This window comes from Notamacropus eugenii, chromosome 5 (assembly GCF_028372415.1).
Source record: "Notamacropus eugenii isolate mMacEug1 chromosome 5, mMacEug1.pri_v2, whole genome shotgun sequence".
Classification (NCBI taxonomy): domain Eukaryota; kingdom Metazoa; phylum Chordata; class Mammalia; order Diprotodontia; family Macropodidae; genus Notamacropus; species Notamacropus eugenii.
Genome location: NC_092876.1, coordinates 129641984 through 129665205, shown reverse-complemented (window position 1 = coordinate 129665205; position 23222 = coordinate 129641984). Strand labels below are relative to the sequence as shown.

General features: G+C 46.2%; 1 protein-coding gene across 1 annotated transcript in view; it reads right to left on the bottom strand.

Annotated features, from left to right (window-relative positions):
• The window catches only part of ARRB1 (arrestin beta 1), a 117270-nt gene extending 94880 nt beyond the window's left edge, over positions 1–22390 (bottom strand). The window contains 2 exon segments of the mRNA XM_072610828.1: positions 22079–22150; positions 22152–22390. Coding sequence (XP_072466929.1) covers positions 22079–22150; positions 22152–22375 — 296 coding nt within the window. The 5' untranslated portion in view covers positions 22376–22390.
• Between the last annotated feature and the right edge of the window lie 832 nt (positions 22391–23222).

The following is a 23222-nucleotide window of genomic DNA, read 5'->3' as shown; positions in this document are numbered from 1 at the left end:
CCAACTGTGTGAACCAGCAGCCGGTCAGCTTCCCTGGCAGGGCCCCAAGGTTCTAAGATCCACACCCTGCGGGCCAGAGCTGAACCTTGGGGATGGAGGGGGGGGGGGGAAGAGAGGTTGATTCATGTCCCCATTTTCCCTTAAAGAGACAGCTCAACCCCCAAGCTAACAAATGAATCACCATTTCCACCTCCATTCTCCACTCCCCACACTTCCATTTCCTCTCTGGCTACTGCTTTTCCGGCTTCTTTCTCTACCAATAATAACTCAATATCCAATTTAGAGATGGTCCAATCCCGTAATTTACAGATGAAAACAATAAGACTTGGACAAGTGTTCAAAGTGAGAAGAAGCAATGCAGAAATTTGAACTCAAGTTCCAATCAGAAATCCAATGCTCTTTGGCTATTCCACAGGGGAAACATGTTATTTCCAACAAGTAAGTTACTCTCAGTGTGAACTGTTTTCATATCTGTCTACTTATCTTTGAGAGATTACAGAATAATCTTCCTAATGCACAGATCTGTCAGGAACTTCTCAGTTCAAGTACCATAGATGGCTCTCCAGTGCTTTCAGGAGTCTTCAGAAGTCAGTGACCTCCCTTCACAATCTAGCGCCAATCTAGAGGCAGCCCCAGTGGATAGAGCATTGAACCTAGAGTTAGGAAGGCAGCTTCAATCATGTCTGATTCTTTGAGACCCCATTTGGGGTTTTCTTGGCGAAGATCCTGGAGTGGTTTGCCGTTTCCTTCTCCAGCTTATTTGACAGATGAGGAAACTGAGGAAAACAGGGTCAAGTGACTTGAATAGCTAGTAATTATCTGAGACCAGATTTGAATTTAGAAGATGAGTCTTCCCGACTCCAGGCCAGGTGCTCTATCCACTGCACCACCTAGCCAGTCAGGAATCCCTGAGTTCAAATCCAACCTCAGACATTTGTGATCCAGAGCAAGTTATTTTAATCTGTATGCCTCAGTTTCCCCATCTGTAAAATGAGGATAATACTAGCATCTCCCTCCCAGGGTTGTTGTGAGGATTTGTACAGTGTTCCGCAAACCCTAAAAATACTAGCTATATTATTATTGACCATACAATCTTGAGTCCAACCAAACTGGGCTCCTTGCGGTTCCACAATCTCAGCCTGTCAACTCCCATTTCTGTACATTAGCACAGGTACTCTGCCATGCCTGGAACACAGTGTGCTTGACCCCACCCCTTTCTCTACCAGTTGAAATACATCCCTTCCCTCAAGGTGCCACCTCATCCAGGAAATCTTCCACGTTCACTCTATCTAGAAGTGATGCTTCCCTCCCCAAATCTCTCATTTCTCTCACATACCATTGGTTTTTGTACCTGCATCTCTCCTTTAGACTATAAACTCCTCAAGGAGTTAGTTCCTCCTCTTTCTCTAATCTCCAGTGCCAGCTGTTTGATTGAACAGATTCTATAATCTGGCTCTGGTTCTGCTAACTCACAATGTGAGGGGGAGAAAATAGGGAACAGGGCACACAGAAAACCAGAGACAGGGAAAGATCCAGGCCAGACAAATCAATGAGTGCATTGTAGAAAGAAGACTGGACTGGTATGCTAATCTCAGCCCTTGCAGTCCTGTTGTGTGAGCATGGGATAATTGCTTCACCTCTCTGGGAGCCTGAGCAATTTTCTGTTCTGTAAAAATTGGGTATTTGGGGGGAGTGGGCACCAGGAACTGGGATGGAAGGGTGATGAAGAGAAAATCAAGAGAGGTCTGATACACTGGGTGGAATTTGAGCTGAGTTTTGAAGGAAAGTGTTGCTGTTCAGTCATTTCAACCGTGTCTGACTCTCCATGACTCCATTTTGGGGTTTTCTTAGCAAAGATACTGGAGTGGTTTGCTATTTCCTTTTCCAGTTCATTTTACAGATGAGGAAACTGAGGCAAATAGGGTTATACAACATGCCCAGGAACACACAGCTAATAAAGTCTGAGGCTATATTTGAACTCATGAAGCCCAGTGCTCTATCCATTATGCCACCTACCTGCTGGTTTGAAGGAAATTAGGGATTCTAAGAAGCTTTGTTAGCCATTCCAAGGGCCTTTCTAAGGTCCTCTCTAGCTTTGGCATTCTCTGTTGTAAATTCTAAAGCTCTCCCTTCTATGGACCCTTCCAGTGCTGCCATTCTACGGCATTCACATAAATATAGATGGGGATGAAAGACAGAGCATTGTTCCCTCTCCAGTTCAAGGGGCCCTCAGTCGAAAGTCTTGGATATTTGGGAAATCTACTGGGACATTCATGTCTGTTATCTTCACCTCAGATTAACCTTTGGATTTAGGAATGCAAGACTCCAGCCAGATTAGCTTTAACTGAAACCCAGCCCTCCCACACCTTCCTCCAAGTCAGGTACGTCGGGAGCCTGGCTAGCCCTGCCCTGTGCTCCTCCCGCCTGTCTTCTTCCTCACCACCACCCCACCCCTACCCCAGCGTCTCCCTCACTGTCTCTTTCTTTCAGCCACAGAAATGTCAGATGTGGAAGGGACCTTAGCATCCATCTAACTCAACTCCCTTGCATTAGAGAGAAGGAAACTGAAATTCCCAGCCCACGCTGTCACTGCCCTCCACCCTCTCTGCCCCTGGTCTTCTCTCCTTAGTCTCTTCCTAATCTGAATTCTGGTCCTGCCTCCATCTGTCTCTAATTCCCACTCCTTGTCCCCTCTTATATCCTCCTTCATCTCCATTTCTCTTCCTCATGCCCACTGGGTGGCCTAATTATTGGGTGGCCTAATTAGCTGATTATACTGGTTCTTGCTTTTAGGAGCCTTTCATTTGAGGCCCCAGAAATATAGAAACTTAGAGTTGGAAGGGAAATGAGAAAGCATAGAACCCAACCCCTTCGTTTCACAGAGGAGGAAATTGAAGTCCACAGAGGGGAAGTGATTTGCCAACGTCACTCAGTCAGCAAGTGGAACATCTGAGATTCAACGGCAAATCTCCAGAATTCTTTCAGCTATTGGCTTTGGACTGGCTTGCTGCTAAGAATTTCACATTCTGGGTAAGAAAGACAGAAAGTTTAGCGTATATGAAGAGGTAAAATAGGGAGGGAACCAAAGAAATGATCACAGAATTACAAAATGAATGACACCATCTTGGAGGACACCTAGTCCAACCACTGTCCAAAGCCTGTTCTCCTCCACAATATTCCCAACAAGTCACAGAGAAGGACATTCCATCTCCAAGTTGAGCCATTGCCCAAATGGCCGTCCACTGGCCATGATGCAGTCTCTCTTCTGCTTCATGGATGCCCTAGCTCCCTTCAAAGCATAGCCCAGGTGCTACGTCCTGTACCAAGCTTTTCCTAACCTCCCCCAGTCATTCGTTCATTCATTCACTGTCTTTCTTCCTCCTCTCCCTCCCTCCCCCTCTCTCTGTATTTAATCACTTATGTAACTTTCTTGAAGGGAGGGACCATTTTTTGTCACTGAATGCTCAGCACCTACCTCAGTACCTTGTATATAGTAATTGATAAATAAATGGTTGGTAAATGAATGAACTCATTATTCCTATCCCCCCTTTCCACTGTAGGCAGCTCTAATTATTACAAGTTTTGCTATATATGGAATTCTAATCTCTTTGCCTGGAACTTCCACCCACAGCTCCTACTTCTGTCCTCTAGGCTCACACAGCACAAATCTAACAGTGTCTCTTCCATAAAACAACCCATCATATACTTGAAGACAGAAATCTTGACCCCCTAAATCTCCAAATTACATATTCTCAGATCCTTCAAGTGATCCTCCTATGGCACTGAGCTCCAGGTCCCTCACCATCTTCATTGCCCTCCTTAGAATATACTAGTTTGCCAATGTCCATACCCAGAAATGAGCAAACTAGCTCCAAAGTGGTCTGCTCGGGGCAGGGGACAACTGGATGATAACATCTCATGTATGAGTTTGGCAGCCACATAGCACTGTTGATTCACATTGACCTTGCAGTGCACTAAAACCCCTGGTCCTTTCCACAGACTATTCTCCAAAGCCATGTCCCAGACAGTTGATATTTTTATATCAAAATGCTGGACTTTATGTTTATCCACACTAAATGTCATAAAGTATTGCCCATCACTCTAGACTATTTTACCTTGACCCTCATTTATCATATTAAGTATCCCCCTCCCCCCCCAGCTTGGTATAATCTATAAATCTGGTCATTATGTTATCTATGCTTTCATCCAAGTCACTGACAAAAATGGAAGACTATAAGGCCAGAGATGAAGCCTTCCTCCTCCAGGTTGGCATGGCTCTATAAACACTATTTTTTGTGTCTGTTCATTCCTCCAGTTCCTGAACCCTCTTAACTATATTATCATCTAGCCTACATCTGATCCACAGGAATGGCATGAGAGAGCAGAAATGCAGAAATTCTATGATCATAGCATTCACCCTCTCTAGGAGTCTGGTAAACATGGAAAAAAAATGGAAATTAAGTGAGCCTTCTTTTTAATGAACCCATGATGGCTCTTAATGATCACCATTTCCTCATAAGAAGGAAGGAAACAAATAATTACGATGTGCCAGGCACTGCGTTAAGTTCTTTACAAATATTATCTCATTTGAGACTGACAACAACTCTAGGAGGTAGGTGCTACTGCTTTACAGTTGAGGTAACTGAGGCAGGCAGATGGAGTGTCTTGCCCAGGATCATATATCTGGTAAACATCTGAGACTAGATTTGACCTCAGCTCATCTGAACTCCAGGTTCAGCACGCTAGGGTTCTTAACCTGTAGTCTATGGAGAGATTTCAGAAGGTCCATGAACTTGAATGTGAAAAAAAAAAAATTACATCATCATTTTCACTTAAACTCTAAATGAAATTTAGCATTTCTTTCAATGACGAATTTTTGAAAAACAACATTATTTTGAGGAGAGGTCCATAGGCTTCACTAGACTGCCACAAAAAATATTAAGAATTTGGGAGCTAGAAAAAAGCTGAAGTGTTTTAGAAACCACTAAAAAAGACAGACAAGAAACTAAGGAAGCAGCTTAGTGATTGCTAAATAGGACACAAGAGGTTCAGGGTATAGGGGGAGTGTGTGTGGTGTATGTGTGTGTGTGTGTGTGTGTGCATACATACATACATACACAACACATTCCATCTTTCATTTGGCTCCAGGGTTCTGAATATTCTCTGTGGCCCCTCTTCAAAATAATGTGTTTTTTTAATTCATCATCGAAAGAAATTCATTCTCTCTCTCTCTCTCTCTCTCTCTATATATATATATGTATATATACACATATATAGGTATATACATATATAAAATATCTGTGTATACTTGTGTATATACACATGAATATGTATATTGTGTATATACACCTATATGTATACATGTATACGTATACATATGTATATATGAAGCTGTGTGTATATGAGCGTACATATATACATACATGTATCTATAGAGACAGTATGTCTACCCACATGTACTCATATGTATATAATATACATGTGTCTGCACATGCGCACAAAGTCCAATAATCTGTCACTAGAAACTAGGACTCTAGCTCTTTCTCTTCCCAGGTCACACCCTTTTCTCCAAACAAGACCAAACACTAATCTCTCTCTCCTTCTTCCCCTTAGGCGAAATCATTTTGTTTAATTACATAACCTTGAGAATGAAGTCCAAGATGCAATCTTTGCGTAAATGAGTCTCTGGGGCCATGGCAAGCTTGTTGGAGGGGAAGAAGAAGCATTGTGTAACATTAAGAGAGAACACTGAACTTGGATTTGGGGCTTCTGCCCTAGGTTCAGGTCACTTACAAAGGGCAAGCAGTGTGGTATGTTAGAAAGGGAGCTGAATTTGGAGGCAGAACATCTGGTATCAAATCTCCATCCTTCTACTACTTGGGTGGCCTTCAACAAGTCACATCATTGCTCCCTGAGCTTTCGTTTCTTCTGCTCAATGATGAGAGCTGAGCTAGAGAGATAATCTCTAAGGTCATTCCCATCAGATGTTCTGTGATTCTGACACCTAAACACCCTGATGAAGGGCTCCTGGCTAACCCGGTGTCACGGCCCTGGCCCAGTGGGCACTCAGGAATTCATCTGACCTGGTCCCCCTCCTCTGTCTGGCACCCAGTGTTCTCCAGAAAAGAACAAAAACTTTCTCTGAAGTAGGACAGAGGGTAAGGAAAACCCAGGAGGAGAGGAGGCAGCTGTTCCCTGGGAGATGACCCCAAGGCAGGGTTTTCTGGGGAGGAGGAAGCAGAAATAACAGGGTCCAACTGTTCTCATCTTGAAAGTGTTTCAGTCCAGTAACCCCTAACCAGAGCAACATGCACAGAGATTTGTCCTGAGAAAAGGAGGAGAAATAAGACTAGAGGCTCCTCAGGGAGCCCCTGACTGCAGGGGGTTGGGAGAAGGGGACACAGTCCCTCCACCACTGCCTTCAGGAAGTCCCTGATTGGGGAGATGTGGTTCTTGTCTCCAGGGAGATCCTGGTCTGAGGGGGAGACAGGACCCTGCTTCCCTCCTCCCCAAAGATGAGGTCAATGACAGACAAAGTTACAAATAAATAATGAGCAAACTGAGTCCATGAGAGCCAGGCAGCCAGCCAGCCCAGAAGCCCTACAGTAGTGCAATTAATTGGAAAAGGCCTCAAACACACAGATGTGCCAAACTGAGTAAAGAAATCAAGAGTCCCCACATAGCTCTCCTCTCAGAAAAAAAAATGAAGCTGGAATATGAGGTCCAAGAACTGAAAAGACCCCTGGATCCTAAGACCCAGAGGCATCCTGCAAGGTCACTTCAATCCCTCCCCCTCTTTCCCTAAGTCACATAACCTTCAAGCTGTTATCAGATAACTCCTTTTTCCTACAGGTCTCCAAGGAAGGAGACTCACTGGCTCCCCTCCCAGCTAACTTACATCAAGGGAGACAGTGGGTCAGTTTGGAGACGGCCAATGGAAGTGGAAGTAAGGAGACCTGGATTTGAGTCTTGGTCCTGGTACTTGCTAACGGCATAACTTTGAGCAAACAACCATCCCTCTCAGGGCTTTGGATTCCTCATCTCAATGATCAATAATGTCCCTTGTGGCTCAGACATTCAGGGATGATGTCTCAGCACCCTAACTGAGGAAGCCCTCACTTCTCACTCCTCCCTCTCCTGATGCAGTGGAAAGAGCCTTGCCCTGTGAGTCAGAAGACCCGAGTTCAAAGCCTGGCTCTGACACTAACCCACTGAGTGACTTGGGTCAAGTAACTTCCTCACTCTAGGCCTTACCTCCCACGGCTATAAAATTAAGGCTTTGAACTAGAAGATTATTACTAAGGTGCTTTTTAACCTCTAAAGCCTATAATCTCATAAATCCTATCTGTTCTACAAAGCCCTCCCTGAGTAATCTCAACACTAAAATTCTGTACAATTTCTTTAGTCTCTAAGGCCCTCTCCAGCTCTAAGGTTCTTGGGAAACTCTGAGGTAGGTTCTATTAGATTTATTATGACTCCCTTTCTAGGGCCAGTCCAAGACCAGAGCCTTGAGTAGCCCTCAAGATAGGACTTGGGATGTTGTAGCTCAGACTCAATCTGAGATAGCTTCATCAGCTAGCTCTTTCCTCCTTTGCCCAAGAGGTGATGATTGACAACAGAAAAAAGCCCAGAGCCGCTAAGACCTAAGGAAGAGCCCCTAAGTTTTGAAGATGGGATCAGGTATTCATGAAGTAAGGTCACTTATACATTGGCCTGACCCAGATGAGGGAGAGAGAGAAGGAGAGGGAGAGACAGTGACACAAACAGAGGGAAGGAGAGAGAAAGGAGCAGACAAAGGAGAGAGGGGAAAGAGGGGAAAAGAGAAAGAAGGGGAAAATCGGGCAGAGAGGGGAAAGGAGGGATAGTAATAGAAAACAGAAACAAACAGAAGTAGAAAGACAGGCAGAAAAATATTTAGAGTCAGAAAAATGAAGAAGTAGAGATGAAAACAGTAATACAGAGAAAGAAATAAACACTGACCGAAAGCCAACAATATGACATGGCAGCCACCAGGTCAATAGGATCTTGGGCCCAAATTCCAGTCATAACAAGGTCAAAGTCCTGCTATCTTCTGCCCTGGTCAGACCACATCTGGAGCACTGGGTTCAGTGCTGGGGGTCACTTTTTAGGGGATACTGATAAGCTGGATAGCATCCAAAGGCGGGTGACCCAGATGGTCTTAGGATCATAAGATTATACCATGAGGATCATCAGTTGAAAGAACTGGACATTAAGCTTAAAGGAAAAAAAAAAAGACTTACAAGGAAGCCGGAGAGCTGTTTTCAAGAGCTTGAAAAGCTGCCATGAAGGATTAGATTTGTTCTGCTTGGACCCAGAAGACAGAACAAGCAGCAATGGACAAGAGTTATGAAGAAACGGATTTGAGCTGTTCGGAGAAAGAGGAGCTCCCTAACAATGAGAGCCTCCCAGAGTGGACTGGGTTTCCCTCAGAGGCAGGGGGGCAAGGGGGGGGGGGGAGACTCCGCCCTCATTAGAGGTCTTCAAGCAAAGCCTGGGTGACTTGTCGGGGACATCGTAGAGGATTCTTGGTCAAAAACGGCTTGGACAGGACAGTCACCAAGGTCCCTTCCAACTCTGAGATTCTGTGAGAGAAAGGAGGCAGGGAGATGGAGACTGAAACAAGCGTACAGCAAGAAAGAATAAAAGATGGAAATACATGGAGAGAAAAATGAAGAGCTAGAAACAGGAAAATAATGCAGCACCTTTGCCATGCCGGGGAGGAGTGAGATAAGCTGAGCTGCCCTTTCCTGTCTCCTAAATATGGCATAAACCACCCCCACAAGGTCAATCCTTGGACAAATCTGAGTGTTGGTTGCTTAGCTGGAGTGCCCTGGCACTGATGATGAAGCCTAGTAAGGCAGCTGTGATGGGGGGGGGGGGGGGGGGGCGGAATCAGAGAGCCTGAGTTGTTATTCCCTCTCTGCCACCTAATACCTATGTGACCTTGGACCAGGCCCTTTGCCTCTCTGCAACATCTGTAAAATTACCTCCACATCTCTTGTAAACACCCTCTTCTCTCTACTCATCTGTCTGCCAGCCTAGGGTAGTTACCTCCTGCCTGGGATATTAAACTCTCCTCCTAATTGATCACCCTGTCCCATCTTAATCCAGTCAGTCAGTCAAAAAGCATTTATAAAGTACTTCCTGTAGGTCAGGCAAGGTGGCAAGCCCTGGGAATACAAAAAAGGAGGGGAGAAATCACCTTGAGGAGCTTACATATAAGTGGGTGAGACAATGTGCCAATACCCAGGTATGTGCAAGATATATAGAGAGTATATAGAGGCCATCTCAGGGGAGAAAGGCGTGTTGTTTGTCCTTCATTCTCAAAGAAGACCATGACATCAGGGCAGTAATGTCATGATGTGCAAGTGAATTGGATTTAAGTGAGGAAGTCACAGCCTCACTTTGTCTTCCAGAACCATCTGGATCCAGTGGCCAGATGTAGATCAGGCTGATACAGACATAGACATAGTTATAGATATAGATCAGGAGAAATAATTAGCAGCTGAGGGGAAGAAGAACTAGTGCAGAAGGTAGGATGAGAACTAGCTCTTGGAGGAAGCCAGGAGATGAAGGTAAGGAAGAAAATCCAGTCATGGGGGCCAACCAGGGCTAAGGCACAGAGCTAGAAGATGGGGCAAACAGCAAGGAGGTCCACACTGCACACAAAGGGATTTTCCAAAAGCACAAGTCTGACCCTGTCACTCTCCTACCCAATGAACTCCAAGAACTCCTTATTTCCTCTAAGTTTAAATGCAAACTCTTCTCTTTGCCATTTATAACCCTTCACAACCTGGCTCCAGCCTACCTTTCCAGGCTGATCACACATCATGCCCCACTTCAAGCATTCACAATCCAGTCAAATGTCTTTTTTCCTTTTCCTTCCCTCTCTCATCTCCATGCCTTTCCACAGACTGTCCTTAGTGCCTGGAATGTACTACCTCCTTACCTGACTTCCTTCAAAGCTCAGCAAAAGACCTTTCCTGTTTTCCCCTAACTGCTGGTGCTTTCCCCTCAAAATCACCTTGTATCTATTTTGTCTACGTACCTGTTGCCTCTCCTAACAGAATGTAAACTCATCAAGGGAAGAGATGCTCTGGTTTGTTTACTTTTTCCTTTCTATCCTCATTGCTGAGCACAATTTTTGGCACATAGTAGACACTTAATAAATATCAGTTGATATAATGATTGATTGATTGGTTTCAGAGCCCTGTGCTGGATGACTGGGAAAGATGAAGATGGATGGTCTCTGCCCTCAGGAACTCCAGGTCTAGTAATGGGTGCCAGACGTAGGCCCATAACCCTGAAAACAAGTAACCAGCACTTAGAGTCCTAAGGGGGTAGACAAAGGGCTATGGAAACTCAGAGGGGAGAAAGGAAGATCCAGCTTTGAGGAATCAGAGAAGCCTTAAAAGACTTTAATAGAAAGAAAAAGGGTATCCAAGGCAGGAAGAAAGTTCAGAGGGCAGGTAGTGTTTCAGAGACAGTCAACTACCCAGTTTGCTTAGACTGAAGGTATGTGAGTAGAACAGTGAAAACTAAGTCCAGAGAAGGAGGATGGGGCCAAAATAATGGCAGACTGAAGAAATGGCCAATGGAGGTTAGAGGGATGTGACCAGGGAAAGTTCCTGAGAGAAGACAACATGGTATAGAGGAAAGGCCATTAAAGCTGTAGTGAGGAGCACCTGGGTCTGAGCTTCTATCTGGGCAAATCACTGGGGCCTCAGTTTCCTCACCTAAAAGGCGGGTATTAAAATCATTGTATGTATTCCTTCATTGAGTTTTTATAAGGAAAGTGCTTTGAAAACAATATAAAACCGAGAAGTTATTATGATCATTGTCTTTATCACTGGACTTTCAGAAGGCTACTTTGGTTATGCAGTATGAGTTGTGGGAGGGGTATGAAAGAGACAGAGACAGACAGACAGACAGATAGACAGAGACAGAGAGAATCTCTTACTTCTAATATAAGTTTCCCAGGGCAGGGATCATGTATCGCTCCTCTTCCTTTTGTCTCCCCGCTCACTGACAAAGTGATCTTAGAAATGTATACTAGGAGCAAGTTAGGATAGTGGAAAGAACACTAGGCTTGGAGAAAGAGGATTCTACTCTAGCCTCTATGGCTTACAACTCTTCAATAAACTCCAATGGCTTCCTATTACTTCCAGGATCAAATACAAAACTCCGTCTTTTTAAATCTTTGCTGACCTAGTCCATCCATCCCCACCCTGTTACCTTTCCAGTTTTCTTAGAATTGACTCCCCTCTATATGCACGGTGATCCAGTGACACTAGGCTCCTTGATGTTGCCTGAACAACACATCATGTCTCCTAACTGTCCCTCTCCCCCTCATATCTGACTCCTGTCTTTCTTAAATCTCAAGTAAAGTCTTACATTCTACAAAAAGCCTTTCCTAATCCTCCTTAATCTTTATGGCTTCGTTCCCTCAGAGATCCCCTCCAATTATCCTGTCTACAGCTCATTTGTACATGGATGTTTCATGTTGCTTGCCCATTAGGCTGGGAGCTCCTTGAGAGTGGGAACTTTTTTTTTTTGCCTTTCTTAGTATTCTCAGTGCTTAGCATAGTGCCTATCACATAGTAGGTGCTTGATAAAAAGCCTGTTTGGCTTGACCTTTGTGACCTTGGACAAGTCATTAAACCTCTTTGGGCCTTCACGCATGATGTGAGGGATGAATTTAATAACCTCTAAGGACTTTTCCAACTCTAAATCAAAGGATAAAATATTTCAGGCTGGAAGGGACCTCTGTCCAAAACTCTCATTTTACAGACAAAGAACTGAGGCCCAAAGATGTTACTTGACCTGTCCAAGTCACTGTGTGTCCAAGGTCAGGCAAATAAGTAGTGAAACTAGAACTGGAACCCATGTTCTGTGATCCCAAAACCAATACACCTTCCACAATTCTGGGGCCACTCTCAGATGTTATGGTCCCCATCCAGGACAAGAGAAAGGAATAGCTCCTTAACCCACTACCAGTTCAACAAGTAAGTCTTAAGCAGCTGCCTGCCTAATGTGTGATTCTAACAAAGTAGAAAAAAGTCCAATCCTCAAGAGCTTAGAAATCCAAGTCACTGCCAAGCCATTCTTCTATTTTCAAATCCTTGGAATTTGCAAGTTCTTTCTTATGCCTAATCTTTAAGCTTCTTCTCTGGTCTTTTTTAAATAGTACTTTATTTTTTCCAGTTACATGTAAAGATAGTTGTTAACATTCATTTTTTTAAAAATCTTGAGTTTCAAATTTTCTCCTTCCCACTCTCCCTCACCACTCCCTCCCTAAGAGGGTATCTTGCTTTGAACTTGAAGGAAGACCCTGCCCAGTGAAAGGGCATGGTTCCCTGGAACTGGCCAACTCTCCTTCATCTGACCATCACAGACGTCTTCAACACGTATTTCCCCAGGTTCCCCCAAACTCATACTTAGGTCCTTCTCATTCTACCACTCACTTACTGACACATATCATATTAGCCATGGTTTAGAAAATCAGCTTTCCTACTTGCTAGCCTAATGGAAAACTCAGGCAAGTAACTTAATCAATCTGAGCCTTCATTTCCTCAACTGCAACATGAGAGCTTTGGACTAAATGATCGGTAAGGTCCCTTCCAACACTCAAACTGAATGAGCCTATGATTCTTCCTCATCCCACTCCCCACTAAAGACTCCTAAGTGGCTCATCCCAAGCTCAGGCACTCAATTCATGTTGTTTTCCCTACTGATGCAAATCCTAGCTATCCTCCAGCCAAGCCATGCCTCCTCCAGGAGGCCTTTCCTGACTGCTGCAGCCCTCACCAATCTCAACACCTCCTCTGGACTCACAATAACTTAGACAATTAGCCCCTCATTAATAGGCTGGTATTTGGAGAGACTTTGGAAGTTTGGAAGGAGATTTTTATGTATTAGTTCCTTTGGACCTCACAACAACACTCAGAAGTAGATACTGCAGGCATTATTATCCCTAAATAAACTCATGTTCAGGAGGTTGAAATGACCTGACCTGGCTAAGTGCTAGCACTCTGTTTATTAGCCCCTGCTTCTCCTCCTATTATAGGTTATCTTATTTAGTACTTAGCATAGTACCTGGCACACAGTAGGCACGTAATAAACGTTTACTGACAGATATTTATTATTTATTCTTCAGTTGTCTGCACTCATCACACTTCATCTTATTGATACCTAAAGTTGTTTATATACATACACCTGTCTCTCATTTTCTAATTGTTTCAGATCTATGTGTATTTTACTTATATACCTCACTACATTATTGTTGTTCAGTTGTTTTCAGTCATGTCTGACTCTTCATGACCCCATGTGGGGCTGCCTTGGCAAAGATACCGGAGTGATGTCATTTTCTTCTCCAGCTCATTTTACAGATGAGGAAACTGAGGCAAAGAGGGTTAAGTGACTTGCTCAGGGTCACACAGCTAGCAAGTGTCTGAGGCCAGATTTGAACTCAGGAAGATGTGTCTTCCTGACTCCAGGCCAGGCACTCTATCCACTGTGCCACCTAGCCACCCTAAGTGGATTATAGAACTACAGAATCTGCAAACCTTTAGAGTCATGGAATTTTCAGATCAGAGAAGAAGAGATTCTTAGAACCAAAGTATCTCAGAATCCCAACCTTGAAAGACACCTCAGAGGTCATCTGGTCTCAATCAACACAACATCTCTAATGAGATGGTGGGGAAATCTTTGCTTGAATCTCTCTGGTCACAGGGAACTCATTCACACAAGGCAGTCCAGTGGGATAGCTCTAATTGTCAGGAAGTTGTTCCTTATATTGACTTCAGATCTGCTTCCCTGTAAATCCCCTAACATGTCACAGTCCTTCTTTCTGGAATTACCCAGAACTAATTCTACTCCTTATTTTTCCCCCAAGGCAGGCCTTCAGAGACTTGAAAATATCTAGAAGATGTCTCAGCCCCAAATCATCTCTTCTCCAAGCACTACATCCCCAATTCTATCAACGGGGGTTGACATGCCAGGGCAATCTGGCATAGTAGGAAGAGCCAAAAGACCTAATTTCCAATCCTGACTCCATCTTTTAGCTTCTATGTGACATTAGGTGAGTCACAAGCCCTCTGGGCCTCAAGTTCCTTCTCTGTAAAATGGAGATAATAACACTTAAATACCTATACCACAGGGTTGTAAAGAATTCATTTTTATAAAGCGTGAAAGGCTTATGGAAATCTGACCTAATATTGTTATTTCAGGTAGATCAAAATGAGCATGCTCTAGCCTGTCAAGGTCCCCCCTACAAGGTGACCCGTTAAGGGCCTTGAGAGTAAAGGACCTTGTCCTTCTCTCCTGTCTCTTAAGAGAGCTGAGCATACAACTAGACATCAAGAAGAACCGAGAATATCAGAACTGAATGTAGGCCGCTACTCAAGACACTTTCTAAGTGACTGACTTGGGTTTTCTCCTCAAAATTCCTCTAGCCAATCGTTCTTAGGGGGCTTATATGTATCCTGCTTGCTAGGTATGACTCCTGAAGAGGTACCATATACCTGGGACCTTGGAGGCCTCATGTGTGCCATCTCTGAGGTGTGTACCCCAGAGAGGCAAAGGCCAAGAGAGAAAGAGGGTGATTGAGAAGCTGGATAATTGGAAGAGCAAAAATATGGTGCAGTGGGAACAGTACTGGCCTAGGAATTTGCCATTATCATACTGTGTGACTCTGAGACAGTCATTTTCCTTCTATGGACATTCTAGGTCCCAATGAGTTGGACAACCTAGGTTCCAAAGCTCTGTTCAGCTCTGACCTTATGTTCTAAGGTCTCTTTCAGTTCTGATGTTCTAGGTTCTAAGGCCCCTTCTAGTTCTAACATTCTGTGTTCTAAATTCCCTTCCAGTCCTGATATTTTGTGTTCTAAGGTCCCTCTGAGCTCTGACATTCTCTGATCTAAGTTCCCTTCCAACTCCGATACTCTGTGTTCTAAGTCCCTTCCAGCTCTGATACTCTAAAGAGAAATCAGCACAGAAGAGGTGGGAAGCCACGTACCAAAGTTGGTTGGCCCAAGGTGGGGGCAGACAAAATTAGTTTTGCCTCTGAGCTCCAGCACTGTACATCCCTGGGATGTGGTCCAGCCAAAACCACAGGCCTTCCCCACGCTCCTGGCCAAGCCAGGTCACACAGGACTCTAGCGTCAAGGGAGAGAGCAGCAGCCAAGTTTCCTGGAGCATTGCATCCTGGGCTAGTAACTTTAGCAATGGAGGTCCCCCAGAAGACATGTATGGAATCAGAGGCAGATGAGACTCTACGCCACTCCTCACTGGCCCATCCTCCAGGCAGGTCTGTTGACACACAGGTGTCTTTCCTATTCTATAAGAAATTTCCCACCATCTACTTCACCCAACAAGCCTCAGAAGTTCCTCCTACAGCCTAAATCTAATTCAATGCTCCACACAGCAAGTTGATTTTTCCTTCCCAAGACTGGGGAAACCATGGATCCAGAGGCAACTCATACACTGTGGCCAGTCCCACAAGGCAAATTTTGAGAAAAGCATGACCAGTCTTCAGATTATAGAGCATAGTAGAAAGAGTTGCTGGTCCCGGGGAGTTAAGAGATCTAGGCCCTAGTTTAGAATCTGCCACTAACAGACTATGTGACCTGGAGCAAGTCATTTCTCCTCCTCTCTCTCAGTTTTCTCTTCTGTAAAATGGGGAGATTAATCACTGCCCTGCCTCTCTCCCTGGGCTGACTTGAGGATCCATTGAAAGAGTGTATATGAAAATGCTCCATAAAATGACCCTTTCCGATAAAAGCAGTTTCCATTTCCACATTTCCATTTGCAAAACTCTGAGGTTTGTAAAGAACTCACAACAGCTGAGCAAGGTAGGGGATCTAAGCATCATCATTCATTTTTTGTAGAGAAAGAAACTGAGTCTCAAGGTCACAAAGTCATGCTCTTCTGGTTCTAAGGCTAGAGCTCTCCCTACCCTGCCATGACATGAACGTGATGGAGCAGATTTACCATCTCTATCCTATTCCTCCGGCACATCCACATAAGGCTGGGCAAAAAGCAGTTGGAAAATACCAAATCTGTATCCTCTGCCAGTGATATGTGCCCTTTCTAGGCCTCAGTTATCCCCTCTCTGTAAAATGAGGAGGTGAGACTAGATTATCTCCAAAGGCCCCTCTGGCTGTACAGCCTATGATCCAATCAATATGGAAGAGGAAAGGTGAAAGAAGGAAGGAAGGAAGGAAGGCAGGCAGGCAAAGCAAGGCAAGAGAAGAGAATGGAAGGGAAGGGAAGGGAAGGGAAAAGAAGGCAAGGTAAGGCAAGACAAGGGAAGAAAAGGGAAGGGAAGGGAGGGGAAAGGAAGAGTAGGGGGAGGGGAAGGAAAAAGAGGAAGAATAGAAAGTTCTAATAAAACATAAAGCACCATTTCATTTTTTGTCTGTCTCTAGCATCTAGCATAATGCCTTGCATATATAAAAAGCACTTAATACATGTTAGTTGAATTGAATAACCTAAAGATGATTCCAACACAATAAGGCGGTAGAAAATTTTTATTCACTGGAATTTTACAAATCTGGCCCAGATATATCTACTGAGTTCTCCTTGGTCAACAGGCGTCAGCTCACCCTATCTTTCTCTAATAACTCTGAACTCCTCAGACCTCTCAATAGTTAAGGATCCAATTAGGTGCCATGGATTGGAAAGCAGCTCCTTCCTACATGAACTATCTCTGTGTCCACCTCTCCCTTCTTAGACTTAGCCAGAATGGTAACAATTCCCTCCAAGGAATATGACTTTTCTGTCCTGAGCCCTCTTCTCTCTCTCTACATCCCCTCTTTCTTAATAACTTCAAGGGTCCCTGGGGGTTCAAGGATCATCTCAATGCAGCTGACTTGTCCAGAGCTACATTTCCAGTGCTCATCTCTCTCCTGAGTGCCAGTCCCACATCACCAACTGCTTTCTGCATATTTTCCACCTGGATGTCTCACAGCTATGTCCAAAGTCAACACATCCAAAACAGAACCCATCATTTTTCTCCCAAAACTCTCCCTCTCTCTAACTTCCCCATTTCTGCCTAGGGTACCATCAACTTTCCTATTATCACAAATTCAGTCAACTTTTACTGTCTCTCTACACTGCTCTCTATATCCAACTGGTTGCCAAGTCCCACCCATTCTGCCTCCCCAGTATCTCTCACGTGTCCCTTTCTCTGCACTCACACAGCTGCTGCTCTAGCTCAGTCCCTCATTCCCTCTCTCCTGGACTACAGAAAAAGATTCCCAATAGGTGTCCCCACCTACAGTCTCTCTCCTCCTCAATTTATCCTCAAGACAGCCGTCAAATCAACATTACAAAAGCAAAAGTTGAAATGTCCTGCCTCCAAGATAAAAGACCATAGCCACTGCTTGACATTTCAAATCCTTCACTGTCTGACACACCTTCCTAGGTTGAGTTCTTATTATCTCTAGTTGATCTAGTCTGTATCTTGTCTGTACATAGTTATTTGCATGTTATTTTCCCGCTTGAGCTCTTGGAGCGCAGGGATTGTTTTATGCCTTTCTTGAATCCCTGGTGCCTAGGACAGTGCTTAGCTCAAAGAACGTGATTAATAAATGTCTGTTGACTTTAACTGTTGTAGATATTATTCACCATCAGAGTCTACATTTCAGCTGAAATGGATTATTTGCTTCCCATACATGGCACTCTCCCACCTCGGGACTGTACTTGCTATTTATTCCCCATACCTAGAATGCTCTCACTCCTCACTTCTGCCTCTTGCAATCTCTACTGCTGTTCAGTTTTTTCAGTCATGTGCGTGTTCAAGAACCTGGGTTCTTTTTTTTTTTGAAACAGAGGGCCTCCCCACAGGGGAAGGCAATCAGGGTTAAGTGACTTGCCCAGGATCATGCACCTAGAAAGCATCTGAGGCCAGATTTGAACTCATAAAGATGCATCTTCTTGACTACAGGCCCCGCACTCTATCCACTCTGCCACCATAGCTGCAATTCCTAACTCCCTTCAAGGCACTATCCACATACTCTTTCCCACATAAGGCCTTGCCATATTCCCTCACTTCTTAGAAGTAACCCCGCCCCCTCAAAATTACTGTACATATATTTTTATTTCTCTGTGTAGATACTGTCTTCTCCCAGCAGTCCATAAGATCCATGAAGGCAGGGATTGTTTCATTTTTGTCTTTCTTTTTTTTAATCCCAAGCACCCTAGCACACTGCCTGATACAAGGTTAGTGAATTTAATAAAATGGAATTAAATTGAGTTGAATATTAGCAAACACCAAGGCCTCTGCCCTTTCCCTTGGTAGAAAGAGCAGCAGGCTTATAACACACCTTGTACCTGTCTAGGAAGCTTTAACTAACATATCTATATGTATTAAATATTTTACATATATATATATATATCTAAGGCCAGGGCTCTTTCTACCCTGCCATGATGTGACGTGTTGGAGCATAGTTATCACCTCTATCCTATCCCTCTGGCACATTCAACATAAGGTTGGGCAAAAAGTAGTTGGAAAATACCAAATCTGTACCCTCTGTTAGTGATATGTGCCCTTTCTAGGCCTCAATTATCCCCTCTCTGTAAAATAAGGAAGTGAGACTAGATTATCTCCCGTATATATATCCAATATATTATATATATACTTACATAACTAATATATCCTTTCATTTGAGTAGGGAAACTGAGGCTGAGAGGCTGGCCCTGGGCCTGGCACCCTCTCCCTGATCATCTCCAACTCCTAGCTCCCTTCAAGTCTCAGCTAAAATCTCATCATCTGCAAGAAACCTTTCCTAAGCCTTCCACTGTCCCTTCCCTCGGATGACTATTTCTAATTTATTCTGTATATATCTTGCTTGTGCATAGTCATCTGCATCATCAAGCTGTGAGCTCCTTAAGAGCAAGAATTGAGTTGAGGTTCCCCCCATTTTTTTGCAACCTTAGAACTCAGCACAGTGCTAGCACATAGTATGCCCTTAATAAATGCTAGTTGACTGACTGAGGAGAGGAGGTAACAGGTCCAAGGTCATACAGCCCAAACACCAAGACAGCCAGGACTAAAAACCAGGATCCTTACTTCTAAAAACTGGTGCTTTCCACTAGACTATGTTTTTTAAAATCCAGTTCCTCAATTCCAAAGGTCATTACTCCAGAAACAGTGAGGGTGACGACAATAGGGTCTAAAACAGCACAAGGCAGTGGGAAGAGCCTGGGTGAGGGTGTCAGGAGATCTCAGTTCTAGTCTCTGCCTAGCTGAGAAACACCGGGCTGGTCATTTCTCCTCCTAGGTCTTAGTTTCCTCATCTCTAACATGGAAGGCTAGAACAGATTAGGCAAAATGATAAGCGTGGAAAATTCTGCCTTTGGAGTTAAAGGACCTGAATTCAAATCTCAGCCTTGCTGTGAGGAGATATGAACAAGGCCAAGTTACTCGATTTCCCTAGACCTCAGTTTACCCATCTGTGAATAAAGAAGTTGGAAAAGAACACTTCTGGTTCTAAATCTATGACCCTACCAGCCAGTAAAATACTCAAGGATAGGACTTTTCAGAACTCTTGCAGGTTAACACCCTCTGAGACAATAACATGCCAACATGCCTGCTGCCAAGGTAAGCTGGGAAGATGTGAGCACTAATGATGAAGGGGTGCTTGTCAACTATAAAGCCCTTTGAGTTACAGTTCAACAGTGGTCAAAGAGCTCAGGACTTGAAGTCAGAAGACACAGATCCTCCTACTCTCTTATCTGTTACCCTGAGCAACTTACTCCAGCTCTTTGCCCTGAGCTTTATTTTCCCCATCTGTAAAATGGGAATAACAATGTTTCCTTACCTGCTTCCCAAAAGGAATTGTAAGGGAATCCTTCAATAAGAGTTAAAGTGCTTGAATAAATAAATGCCAGCTCTAACCACTACAGCTCACATTTCTACAGATATTATCTCCATTTCACAGATGAAGATTCACAAACTTCAGAGAAGGAAAAAAACTTGGCCATGGTCACACAGCTAATAAGTGTTGGAGCTGGAATTTGAATCCACGACCTCCTAGCTCCAAAACCAGCACTCCTGCCTCTGTGCCAAAACAACCCAAGTTAATTAATTATTAATACTCAACAAGTAAGAATCAATAACAACCAAAACACCAGATATTCAGGATATTTAGATCCTCAGTTCTCAAATTTTTTGGTCTCAGGACCACTTTACACTCATAAAGATTGTTGAAGGCCCCCCACCAAAGAGCTTTCATTTGTGTGCGTTGTGTTTATCAATATTTAAGGTATTCCAAATGAAAACATTTTATTGTGATGATGTAAATCATTTGGACCTCAAGGAGCCCCTGAAAAGGTCTCAGGAATCCTGGAGCACACTTTGAGGTCTGCTGCTATAAATCATTTAGATATCCAGCCCCTCACCACCATCTGTGAGTTCAGTGAAGAGCAGGGAACTGATCTCATCAGGATTTGGCCCCCTGGATTACCCACTATCTACACCTGACCACCAATTCCCATTACAAGACCCTGAACAGTCTAAGAATTCAGGGAATGTTTTGTTGAGGGAAGTGAAGAGAAAAGAAAGGGGGAATGAGAAGAGAAAAGCCAATGAGACCCCCAAGAAAAGGGGGCTTAAGAGATTGGGGCCAAGGAAGGGGCCTTTGAAGAATGGGATGATGGAGAGAGGTGGGTGTCAGGTGTCTAAAGGAGAACAACAGGGGAATACAACGTACTGGGAAGGTCCCTCTGCTTGGAGACAGGAGACCGGGGTGCAAATACTGATTGTACCAGTAGCTATGGCTCAGACCTCAGACAAAGTCATTTTTCCTCCTTAGGCCTCAAGGCTCTTCATCTTAAAACGTGAATGGTAAGAGATGCAGTGGACGGACCTTGGTTTGAATTTTGGCACTGTTCCCCGCTCTTAGTGAGATGGAAAATCACTCACTTGACCCCCACGGAAGGTCTGTAAAATGAGGGGGTTGAGGGAGATAATTTCCAAGGTCCCCTTCTGCGTCTGAATCTTGTAATACTACTACAACCTCAAAGGTCTGTTGTAGAGAAAGTCCTTTAGAAATATTAAAGCTCTATAAAAGCGTGATGAGTATTCCTATTAAAAAGGGGAGAGGGAAGTAAAGAAAGAGGGAAAATGGGAGCACAGTCTAGTCCCAGCCAGGGCACTCTCCTTTCTACCCCCATCCCCATCCACAAACCATCCCACGGGGGCTAGTGATTCCGTGGAGGGGAAAGAGAATGGCATCAGAGCCATAACATTTGGAGCTGAAAGAGACCTTGGAGGTCGCCTGGAGTGAAACGTCTCGAGGAAGGGATGAAGGCGCTGAGGACCAGACAGACGTTAGGTGACATGCCCAAGGTCAGACAGGTAGTGACCAGGATTCTAGGCCGGTTGGAATTCCACTAACAGCAAGTCCAGTCACGAAAGCTGGACCCGCCCCCACCCCCAGGGAGCTGCCCCGTTTCGGTCCGGCCCTAGCCTCTTCTGGGCCCCCAGGAAGGGTAGAGGCATCCCCGCCGACGCCGAGGGAGAAGGGGGGCTGCAGAAGGCAGCGCCAGCTGCCAGCCCCGCACACCCTGGCATTCTTTGGGGGAGGGGGCGCGGGGCTGTCCCTCTGCGACACCCACCCGCTGGGGGCTTCCCTCCCGGGGAGCCGGGATGGGGTCAGAACGGGACCCCGCCGCCCAATTAATTACCTAGCCCACCAGCCCCGCCACGGACGCGGGAGGGCGGTCTGGGGGCGAAATGTGGGGGAAGTCGGGGACCCAGGGCGGGGGAGGGAGGGGGCGAGGTGGGCGAATGCGGTGTGCGCGTCAGTAGGCGAGGAGTGTGGGCGCCGATCGGCACGTGCCCCCCCGTTCCATGCCAGCAGCACAGAGCCGATCGGACAGACGGCCCGGAGCCGGAGCCCGAGTCCGGGCGAGCGCCAGGCTCGGCGTTGGCAGCATCCCGAGATCCCCAGGAAGGGCCGGGCGCCGCCTGCCCGCCCGGCCCCACACCCCCGCACCCCGGGCAGTGCCACCCGAGCTCGCGCAGGCCCCTCGTCCGCCGGGGCGCACTCACCGCGTCCCTCGGTCGCCCATGGTCCCGGTGGCGGCGGCGTCAGAGCCACGGCTGGAAAATCCCCGCGCGGGCGCCGTCCTCTCCCTCCTCCTTCTCCTCCTCCTCCTCCTCCTCCTCCTCCTCCTCCTCCTCCTCCTCCTCCTCCTCCTCCGCTTCCTCCTCCGCCCCCGCCCCCGGCCCCGCCCCGCCCCCGCCTGCTCCCCTCCCTAGCCCAGCACCCGGGGCCCTGCCCCGACACGGACCCTGCTCGGGCTCGGGCTCGGAGCCGCCCGGGGCCGGCCGGCAGGGAGCGTGCATGCGTGGGTGCGTGGGTGTGCGTGTGTCTGGTTCTGGGTGTGTGTGTGTGCGTGCGCGCGCCGCGGCCGCGCGTCTGTGTGTCCGTCCGGGGGCTGTGTGCCCCTCGGGGCGCGGGTGTGTACGCAGGTGTACGTGAGCGTGTGCACAGGGGCACACACCTGGTGCACGCTGCACCCGTGGGCACACCTGGCCTTCACGGAGAAGGGGGGGACGAAGCTCCGGGAGAGTCGGGGGTCCCGGAGGCCGGCTGGAGAATGTCGCTGGACCGTGCCAGTGCCCGGTGCAGCGCCCCTGCCCTGCCCTGCCCTCCCCTCCGCCAATGGCGGGCCTGGCCGGCCCGGGAGGGCGGAGGCGGGGGCCGGGGGCGGGCACCAGGCACTAGCTTCTTCCCGCCCTGGCCACCTCCCGCCCCGCCCCCCCCCGGCCCAGCTGACCAGGGAGGGCCCTAGATACCCCCGCCCCCCCTTCTGAGCACACTTTCTGGCCTCCTTCCCGAAGATCGATAACGCCCCAGAGTGGGTCTGTGTAGGTAGGTGTAGATGAGGCGGCATGGGAAGGGGAGGAGTGAGGAGGGGGGTTCAGGTTACCCCCCATTCCTGGGGTGAGACTGGGGAGGGATTGTGCAGAGAAGTTAGGTGGTGTGATGGTGAGCGAAGCGCCGAATTGGGGGTCCTGGAGTTCTAGTCAGACCTTCGCCAGATTTGCCTTTGACCCTAGAGAACGGACTTCACCTCTCTAGGCCTCACGTGTATTCCTGACAAACCATGGACACTTGTTGGGATGGGACTCCAATGGAATATGCCGTAAGAAAGCCATACTTCATTCAAAGGAGCTCTTCCTTGAAAGG